The following is an 11,210-nucleotide window of genomic DNA, read 5'->3' as shown; positions in this document are numbered from 1 at the left end:
AACCATGGCCACATGTACCCCCTACAGTGCTTTGGAGGCTTCTCCTGGTGGTGTTTCGCATGGCTGCATGTGGCACTGGTTTACTGACTAGGAGGACATGTGGCAGACAGATGTGCCAGTGGCGGACACTGGTTCTGGTTACTTCCTGCTGCTTCAAAGACCTCAAACAGGCTGAAATAAATGGGCCATGGTTGCTTGCTCTGTGAGCCAAACATTCGTTTGCGTCATAAACCGTAGTCATAAGAGTTTACTTGTAAGCAACTCCTTTTTGGAGCTTGGAATCAAAGAGGTAAATAAGATCCAGTTGCTTACAACTAAGATGACGAGGATGAAAGAGAGTCTTCAGACATGTAATAAATTGCCCGCACTTATTTTATTGATGTGATCTCTTACCGGAGGCCTCAGTGAGAATAACACATCAGAATGGATCCCAGGTGATCCCTGCGTGTAAGACCTGTCCATTCAAGCTAATGCTTTACATTCCTTAACAACAAAGAGAGGGGCGTCAATGTGACAGGTTTCTCTCACGGCTATCAAGTTTCACCCACGAGGAGGACATGCTACTGCACACATCCCAAAGTCTGTATTGCCCAAAGTCTGCATTGCGCTACGACAAACTTCAAAACAGATTCAGGGCTTCACTTGCATTTAACTCCCAAACTGCTGGACAGGCATCAGTACATAATTGTTTATTGTATAATTGTATTAATTAAAAAAAAAAAAAAACTAACCCCTCTTTGCAACTGCACTTGTTGTTCTGTATATTTCCTGTGCACTTTGTATTTGCTTGTGATGTTGGCTTGATTATGTCCTCTTTTGAAAGTCGCTTTGGTTATAAAGCATCTGCCAAATGCAATGTAATGTAATGTAATGTATATCAAAGGGTTTTTTTTTTCTCAAGACCCTATGACATCCTATTCCATGGCCTGCATTCCCACACTTGATTTCAGGCACAATGAAATGTCTCTGAGCTGAACTTTTAACCATGCAAACTCCGGCATCCACCCTTTGCTTGAGTGCTGAGCCTTCGTTCTACCAGCAGAGGGGGCTGGAGAGTCACAATAACATTCGACATGTGAACCAGTAAGCCACAGGGTACACATGCCATTATCCAGCCTCCAGTCCTCTCTTGTGCTTGTGGCCTCGTGATGACACTGTTAGACGTCCGTTTAATTCAATATCTTGCACAAGCGCAATACAAATGTCATTTTCTCATTGATTTGCAATCGAGATATTGAATGAAGAAATGTCAACCAAAAGTTGTTGTGCCAAGGCCGACACCGGGGAAATATCATTGTTTTCTCCAGCGTCAGAGAGGAGTGAGTCTATAGGCAGAAGTGGAGGATGGGAGTTTGGATAATGGAGTGTAGCCAAGATGGAGAGATGGAGCTGGGAGACTCCCCTCCCCTCCCCTCCCCTCCCCTCCCCTCTCCTCCCCTGTCTCTCCACTCATTACTAATAGATTACAAGGTGCGCCACACTGCTGCAACCTGGCAATTGAAGACGAGGTGGGGTCAACATTTGAGTGCACTGCAGGCAAAGCAGCTCACTGCTCACAAATGAGAGCATTTTGTTAGCTTGACTGTAAAGGTGCACGGTGTGTGTGTGCATGCGCGCGCGCATGTCTGTTACTTAGCTTGACTGTAAAGGTGCACGGTGTGTGTGTGCATGCGCGCGCGCGCGTGTCTGTTACTTAGCTTGACTGTAAAGGTGCACGGTGTGTGTGTGCATGCGCGCGCGCGTGTCTGTTACTTAGCTTGACTGTAAAGGTGCACGGTGTGTGTGTGCATGCGCGCGCATTACTTAGCTTGACTGTAAAGGTGTGCAGTGTGTGTGTGTGAATGTGTGTGTGTGTGTGTGTGTGTGTGTGTGTGTGTGTGTGTGTGTGTGTGTGTGTGTGTTAGTTAGCTTGACTGTAAAGGTGTGCTGTGTGTGTGTGGGGTGTGTGTGTGTGTGTGTGTGTGTGTGTGTGTGTGTGTGTGTGTGTGTGTGTGTGTGTGTGTGTGTGTGTGTGTGTGTGTGTGTGTGTGTGTGTGTCTATAATGACCTTGGGGCCTTGCTGGTCAGATGCTGTTCTTGCTGCATGACGGTGCTGGGTTTCTGTCAATAATCTTGTCTTGTCCCATAGGGGCGATTCTCTTACCTATGTCTCTGCAAATAGCACTGGAGAGCTCAGCAGAGTCAGAGTCTGCTTCCTTCCATCCTGTCTACGGTGAAAATGGACTAGCCAGGATTTCTGGAATGTGCTTAATTAAGATCCTGAAGGTTCATTTTTGGCATTTTTGGAAGAGTCATTAGAGTGTTCCAGAACAGAATACTAAAGAAGCACTACATAGTGTCTTACAGATTTGCATGCTGGGAAATTCACATCTATGGTTTCTGAACTTGTCCTGCTAAGCTAAAGCTCATCTTTGGTCTTAGTGGGGGAGCTGGTCTCTCCACTTTAGGGGACACAACTATTATTAGGATACACAGAATGCTGAGATCAAATCTGCTGTATACCATACAGATTCAAAAATGTCAAAAACAAACGCTGACTCCCAAGACTGAGATCTTAAGGAGTCAGAGGGCTGCAGTATTCTTGATGTCAGTACAAAGGTGCTCTTTGGAACAAGAGGACAACAGTGAGAAGAAAGCCCAAGACCTCCTGTACAGGAAAGCGGGGTCTCCACCACCTAATATGTTTTCTGTGAAAGCAGTGCTTTTCCATATGCATTTTCAGGTTGGAACATCAAGAATTCATGATAAATGAATTCATTCATCTATTTTATTTCTCCTTTTTCTACTAGGGTAGTCACATTGAGGTTGTTGCCTCTTCTCCAAGTGGGCCCCAATTAATTATGTATGATGTCTCATGAGCAGCTCACCGTCTTTGGAAGTCTTGGAGGTCTGTCCGCCGGAGGGGTCGGGGGAGGGCAGGGGCATCATGGGCTGCATGGGGGACATGTCCTTGGGCTTGGAGGTGCTCTTGCGCAGGGTGGGGGGCCCCGTGGGGGTCAGCGCCGGCTTCTGGATGGGCGGCGGCTTGGAGGTGGTCTGGGGCTGGGGGGACGGGGAGGAGGAGGAGACCGGGGATGGGGGGCGGTTACGGTTCACGCCCGAGGGGGACGGCGGGCGGTTGCGGGGACTCCTGTAAAGAGGACAAGGGAGGTGGGGGGAAACAGGAGACAGAGAGAGAGAATCAGGAGAGTAGAAAAACAAAATCACGACACGCACACACACCCACAGTCATGAATGAATGCATGCAAATGCACACACACACGCAAGAATGTACACACAGCGTAATTTAATCCGTCACACACACACACACACACACACACACACACACACACACACACACACACACACGAGTGCACACACACACACACACACACACACACACACACACACACACACACACACACACACACACACACACACACACACACACACACACACACACACACACACACACACAGTGAGATCACTGAAGGAGGATGTGGAAACCCTGCCTGCCCTGGTGCGTCAGGAGATACTGCAATGTAATACGCTGCCATCATGTCTTGGCCACACAAAGGAGCGTAAAGAAGGAGTAGGCCTTATATAAGGACACGACAGGGAGAAACACACACACTCACAAAAGCGCGCAAACACACACACAAATCTACCCTGCCGTATCACAAACACGCGCACGCACACGCACACACACACAAGAAACAAACACTGTGACTGACAAATGGTCCTGCTATATAATGTACTGTAGTGTACTGTACTGTACACACACGGTACTGAACATGCTTGTGACAATCCATCCTTCCCTGTGTCATCCACAAGACTGCCACATGTGATGACTGGCTCTGTGCTCTACCTCAGAGGGGAACTTATGCAATGCATTTGTATCATGCGCACACGCACACACTCACAAAGTGATGTACACACGCAGACACAGACACAGACACACAGACACACACAATGCCCCTGCTTATCTGCGAGTGAACAATGGACAACGCTTGTACCTTTCATGTCCTGTTACGATGTTGTGTTCCTTTGGATTTATATCTTAATTTATATCCTAACTGCAAAACAAGAGTGAACTCTCGAACGTCAGTCTCATGACTACTTTACTTTCAATTTGGATGTTTTGATTAAAGCTGATGTGGAAGAACTGGTATCACTGTTCCTGTTTGTACTTTCTGTTGGAAAATAGGCTAGATTCTGAGGTCCTGAAATATAATGCATTGTCTTACAGCAAGTTGTTCGGGTATTCATTTGTGTTTGCAGGAAATTCTACAATATTTGGTTAAACATTAAAATAAATGTGTCTTGTTGGTGGGCACTCAAACCATTGAGTAGGCCCAATGACCCCATGTGACAATCATGAGATGATGATATTGAGTAATTGCCCATTCTTTTTAGGGGAGCCTACAGAGGTCATCAAACATTGTTGTAAGACAAGCTGAAAGCTGTCATGTGATGTTTGATTAACTGATTGCTTATTTTCTGAATAAGTCTGAAGTCCATACCAAACTCCTTGACGTATCATTCTTTCTACACAGGATACAGTGATGTCACTCAGAAGCGAAACTATTTGACTTAATCCTTTTTAGGAGGCCAGGAGTAGGTGACAATGGGCAAACGACTAACATTGGATTTCAATCTTTTCAGAGCCAAGGATCCTCAAATATGTCAAAAGAATGTGCTGTTGTATGTGTATTGCTTGATTAAAATTACAGAACTCAGGAAGTCCACAGATGAGGTCATGAAGACCTAGAGTGATGAAATCAAGGCCCACCCGGAAATGAAGACAGCATCTTACAATCGACACAGATTAGGCATATTCTGGGTTAACTAACAAATCACGTAATTGCTTACACATAACCACACCCATACACCCACAAACCATAAATACCAACAGATAGGGGATATTCAGTAGGTCCTAATTTTTGTTATCGGTCAGGGCGAGAGAAGGTTAGGATCTCCGGAACGTTCCGTAATGCTTTCGTTGTAACTGTCATTTTTATGTAGTAGACTCTGCAGTTCTGGAAAGCTGTAGTGTTTACTGTGTATGGGCCATTGCTGGTATTCTGGATATTACCAGTGGTGGTCATTTTGTTATTTGGTAATTTTAGAAAATAAATAGATTAATTTGGCTTTTGGAGTTTTTGATTCCTTTGACTCGGATTTTGAACATGCAAGAAGTAGAGACCAAGACGGTAAACTTCAACAACATGGTGACCGTCCTCTGTGATTCGAGCAAAAGGAATTAAAATATATTTTTTCTTTTGAAGAACATTTTTACTTTTCACAATAGGATTTACATTTTTTCTTTCCTGGAGGATATCGCAGTCGGGTGACAACAACGAAATCGTGGCCACACAACCAGGTAAGCAGAAACCAGTTAAATCAAATTCTGCGATTGGCTATTCCAAATTGTGTGTTGCTACTCTGTTGCATATGCCTCCTTGTATTTGACGGCGACAGCGAAAGCATCATTAGGCCTATTTGTTTGTTTGGTATTGTCTTTGACTGTATTACATGTTGTGGTTTGCACATAGTCTAAGTTGGGAATGAGGGCTTTATCAGGTGTACAGTAATAGAGGAGTTTGGTGCTTCCCCGTGGGAGGATTGGGTTCGAAATAGCCCATCTAACTATGTAACAAGTAATTGCGGACATCAAGGTTTCCCCATCTGTTAAAAATCGAAGAGATCTGGGATCTGCGAATCTCAACTAGACAAGAACCTTGGAGGTTAGACAGAAGGTTGTTGAAATATCTGCCCTGAAAGAACGGTTGAATGTGAACGGAACTTTTTGCGGTCCAGATGGTCGTCAGTTGTGAATTTGGTCGAGTTGAGAGTGAGGGGCTTTTATCGGAAGTCAGAGGGCAGTTCGGTGTTTCCCCCTTGAAGATTAAATATCTGAAAGGTAAATTTGGTAATAGCGGTCATCGAGGCTTCCTCAATCCGGTAAAAAAGAAGGGGTCGAGTAATCTCAACTGGAGGAGAACCTGGGGTTCATCAGGAAGGAAGTGAGATCTGGATCGGAGAGGTCTGGGACCTCTGGAGGGTCTGGGACCCTCCCAAAGTAGTTACTGATACGCATCAGGGAGATCCGCGCGCTGTTGAGCTTGGAGTTCAACGAATAGGCCTATTATTGTATTGTTTTGATTTGTTTTCTTTTGGTTAGGTTTCACTCTGGTAATTATTGGTATCAGGACTGAGCTGTGAACCTTAGTGTGTGGACCGGGTACCCGTGTGTATGTGAGAGCGTGTTTGCGCGAGTGTTTGAGAAGGGAGTAACGTACTAGCGAGTACGAAATGAGCGGTCATTCTGCTGAAGGCAGGATGTACGGAGGGAATGTATTAAATTTGGAGTCAGAATTACGAGAAGTGAGTAACGTACTAGCGAGTACGAAATGAGTGGTCATTCTGCTGAAGGCAGGATGTACGGAGGAAATGTATTGAATTTGGAGTCAGAATTACGAGAGAAGGATAAAATGAGGTGGAACACTGTTTCGGAACAGTGGGAGGAGATATTGAGAGCGTTGCTTGGCCATTCATTGGAGAAACAAAGAGATGGAATCTGTTTAATCTGTGAGCAATTAATGTCACAGGATACGCACTTTGTGTTTACTAACATGTAGACTACATAGGTGGTCTGTGTTTGTCTGCCATTGAATGTCAATGGGCCCTATATGTGTCTGAAGAATGTGTGACTACTGGCCAGTTGTTTGTTTGTGTGTGTGTTTGTTTGGAATACGAACATGAGAAGGATATTTTTTTTCACGTAAAGGCCCAACCAAGACAGTTGGAATATATCCGGTGGAGAAAAAGAACAGAGTGGATGAATAGGCTATAGGCCTAAGCCGTTTAGTTTTCCTGACATGAATTCGATCCTGGAAAAAATACCTTCACCCGTCGAAAGGGGTGCACCGTGGTTGTCCAAATTGATGAAAGCTAGGCTATATGTCACAAAAGATAACGCGATTGGCGATTGGCGCGCACTGTTGTGTAAACAAACAAGCGCGTGGGAATGACAGATAGTGGAAACAGAAGCAAGAACGAACCTTTTGCCAGATTCATACCCATTTGCGTTATACGCAGCTGACATAGGCACTGCAATGCGTAAACGTCACCCATTGCCCGATGGAGCAAAAAGTAAGGAATTTTGGACAGACATAGCCGGAAACCATCCAAGCTCTGACAAGCTGCAAACTGCTATGTTCAGAATGGCCATTCTAGAAGCAATCCCAAAGCCGGTACGAGAAACGATGTTAAATGATCCAAATTTGCCCTAGGCCTATAGTACTACAGAATACTGGGAACGCCATCTCAAGCACCACATGAAACAATATAGTGCAAAACGCGAGGAAGAGAAACTAAGCACTGATACAGCACATGCACAACTAGTTAAGTTGCAATTAGCTGAGTCCAAAAGAGCGACGGAATCGAAACACAATTGATACAACTCATGTTACAACACAGCAGTCACACATTCTTCATCCAAGCCTGAAGTTGGTCCAATTTCATTAAGGGGTTAGGGACAACGTGGTGGGATTCAGAGGACGGGGAACAGGGAGTAGCGATGCCCAAGGTAGGGTCATGTATGGGGGTGTTTTGCTTATAGTGGGACCGGGCTCTGAGTGAGAGACTGCCAGTGGAATGCCTACACAACACGGAGGGCACTGCACCTACTTCAAAGCTGAAACCAGAGAAAAAACAAGCACAAGCACACCAAGCGCACACTGGAGCCGGAGCAAGCCTATCCCATGGACAATACGCAAACGGGATTGGGACCTAGAGCTCACAAAGGAGAAGGGTTGGGGGACCCCTTCTGGCCTATGAGAAATTGAAAGACTATGACAAGTTTGTTCGGTATAACACTACTGCTTAACTCACACCAGAAGTGACGCCCTTGGGTGCCATTTATACACCCATATCCCTTTTTTCTGACCCCTACCACGTAACATTGATTAAGATGAAAACATACGCACAGGCGTGTTTAAGACAGTTATTGGGAATCAGTGGGACTGTTTACCCTACATCTACATTGGGCAAGAAGGGGTGGCTGCTGGGGTTGAATTATACACATTGCATTACACATAGTCTACCCAACACCACGCGAAAGTTTGTATAAGAGTACACAATACTGACTGAACAAACATAATTAGCTAAAAACACGATGGCCTTCCCAATACTCTCTGTACATTGATTTGACTGATGATTTTTTATTGTTTGTTCTGTTTGTCACAACAGGAATAGGCCTACTCTTTAGACCTATGGATATTTTGAGGTTTTTATTTTTTAATTATTAAGATTTTTTACGCTTACCGTTCAGACATTAACTGCGCGGTGTACCTGGTTACACAATTGTTGTGGGTTCTTCTGAAACAACACGGCGTGTTATTTCAGAAGGAAGGGGGAGATAGGCATATTAGGCCTACATGTGCGACCGTGACACTGGACTCGACTTAAGACAGACGAGATTTGAGAAAAGACTGCAGTACACCACACATCACATACATAGCCTAGGAAATAACGACAGATAACAAAGGTTGTTTGAAAAACACATTGTTGAGTGTTGGGTGTTGGTAAAGATTGAAAGCGGTTTATGCGGCAATGAGGTAACAAGGCCATGGTTTTACAGGGGTTCACTATGGAAAAGGTAAAGAACGTTTGGCAGCAGTGCAAGCTTCTCACAAGGAGATCGGAAATCAAGGATTTTTTTTCCACAGCGAACGTTCGATATGGAAAGGATTTGGAGAGAGCACGAAAGGGCGTCTTCGGAAAAGACGTTGATGCGAGTGACCATTTGGAAATAACTGATGGACTGGTTGGGGGCCGTGCGGCCAAAACACTGATGGTTGGTAGAGGACATGAATGGGAGACCGTTGTCTCCGGGCTGGTAAAATAACTTTGGCAGAAGGTCTGTGGTTTGAAAGAAAAAGAAAAAAAAAACACTGTTGCAATGAACTTGGACACATTGGTGGATTGTGGAACGCATACCCATAAGGATTTGGACCAAACGCCCAAGAGCAAATTGGTAAGGTTGGTATAGGCCTACATACAATTATGAGCTGGGTCAACACTCTGACTCATGGTGCTGAGGTCAGTAAGAAACTAGGCAAACAGTAAGCCCTGGACCAACGCTAGGTTCGAACATGAAGATTTCGCACGTTGCAATGTAAACCATATTACGATAAACTAATTACTTTGATGTCAGATTTCTCCACACAGGTTGCAGATGGAAGAGGAACCAACGAGACAGGAGACGAGGAATTGAAATTGGCTCCTTCCAAAAGCTATTGAGCGCAGTAAACCGAACCGAGTTGAGCGAATTACACACAATATTCACCTTGAGGGAAAGGCGCACAGGGTTACATTGAAACAAGCTTGCGGAAGCGCAAAGAATGGGGAAAGGCATAAGCCTGCAGCTTAATGCATGCGGGGCACTACTATCACTAACACCACTAATACTAACCCTACTAACGCTAACATGTTTCCTTTTACATTGTGGTATTTGATGATGCTTTATAATGAAACGGGATCCTACAGGAGACGCCACCATTCAACGTAGCCTAACAATAAGAAACTGCCGTATAACACCTCAAGGAACTGGTAGTGGAAAAGGGGGTCCCAATGTTGCGGAAATGGGTGGTATTGAATGGAGAAATTTCAATTTTAGGTTTTGTTATAGCAGGAGGATAAGCAGTGGAGGATTTTTATAATTATTATTGTTATTATGAATTATTTAATTTGTCTTTTACATATTTGTTTTCATTTGTTTGTATTTCTAACCCTTTACATTTTTCCACAGCCTTCGGCAATGGAACTCACTGTGGTTTCCACATTAATATAATGTCTTGGTGCAATGACAAATTGGGTGATGAGCAGATGATGTGGTATTCTCTTTGCACTAGGTTTCTGAGGCGAGCAACTTAGGTTCCAGAAATGGACAAGAGAAGTTGACCAAGGAAAGCTATGTGGTCATGTTGGTTACAGAGTCTAACACTGAGGTCTAACAAATTTGATGAGGTCATATTATTTATGACCTCACGAAAGGGACTGTTGGAAAATAGGCTAGATTCTGAGGTCCTGAAATATAATGCATTGTCTTACAGCAAGTTGTTCGGGTATTCATTTGTGTTTGCAGGAAATTCTACAATATTTGGTTAAACATTAAAATAAATGTGTCTTGTTGGTGGGCACTCAAACCATTGAGTAGGCCCAATGACCCCATGTGACAATCATGAGATGATGATATTGAGTAATTGCCCATTCTTTTTAGGGGAGCCTACAGAGGTCATCAAACATTGTTGTAAGACAAGCTGAAAGCTGTCATGTGATGTTTGATTAACTGATTGCTTATTTTCTGAATAAGTCTGAAGTCCATACCAAACTCCTTGACGTATCATTCTTTCTACACAGGATACAGTGATGTCACTCAGAAGCGAAACTATTTGACTTAATCCTTTTTAGGAGGCCAGGAGTAGGTGACAATGGGCAAACGACTAACATTGGATTTCAATCTTTTCAGAGCCAAGGATCCTCAAATATGTCAAAAGAATGTGCTGTTGTATGTGTATTGCTTGATTAAAATTACAGAACTCAGGAAGTCCACAGATGAGGTCATGAAGACCTAGAGTGATGAAATCAAGGCCCACCCGGAAATGAAGACAGCATCTTACAATCGACACAGATTAGGCATATTCTGGGTTAACTAACAAATCACGTAATTGCTTACACATAACCACACCCATACACCCACAAACCATAAATACCAACAGATAGGGGATATTCAGTAGGTCCTAATTTTTGTTATCGGTCAGGGCGAGAGAAGGTTAGGATCTCCGGAACGTTCCGTAATGCTTTCGTTGTAACTGTCATTTTTATGTAGTAGACTCTGCAGTTCTGGAAAGCTGTAGTGTTTACTGTGTATGGGCCATTGCTGGTATTCTGGATATTACCAGTGGTGGTCATTTTGTTATTTGGTAATTTTAGAAAATAAATAGATTAATTTGGCTTTTGGAGTTTTTGATTCCTTTGACTCGGATTTTGAACATGCAAGAAGTAGAGACCAAGACGGTAAACTTCAACATTACCCACAGGTGCCAAGATGTGTGTATGTGTGGGTTGAAACTGTGTCTGTGTTGTCCAGTAGAGTTGTTAGTGGGTGTGAATGGTAGCTGGTTGAATAGCTGCCAGCGGCTACAAGACAAGGGCCCTCTCTTCCA

The 11,210-nt window shown here is 44.0% G+C and overlaps 1 protein-coding gene across 11 annotated transcripts in view; it reads right to left on the bottom strand.

The window, feature by feature from the left end:
- Window positions 1–11,210, bottom strand: part of map7d3 (MAP7 domain containing 3) — a 72,353-nt gene that overhangs the window by 13,580 nt on the left and 47,563 nt on the right. For all 11 annotated transcript variants that reach the window (XM_063190544.1, XM_063190545.1, XM_063190546.1 and 8 more), the window contains one exon: window positions 2,868–3,130. In XM_063190544.1, the coding sequence (XP_063046614.1) occupies window positions 2,868–3,130 (263 nt within the window). The remainder of the gene's footprint in view (window positions 1–2,867; window positions 3,131–11,210) is intronic.

Source organism: Engraulis encrasicolus, chromosome 23, assembly GCF_034702125.1.
Source record: "Engraulis encrasicolus isolate BLACKSEA-1 chromosome 23, IST_EnEncr_1.0, whole genome shotgun sequence".
In the NCBI taxonomy this organism is placed as follows: Eukaryota; Metazoa; Chordata; class Actinopteri; order Clupeiformes; family Engraulidae; genus Engraulis; species Engraulis encrasicolus.
The sequence above is the reverse complement of the archived record's forward strand: the minus strand, read 5'-3'. Positions and strand labels throughout refer to the sequence as shown.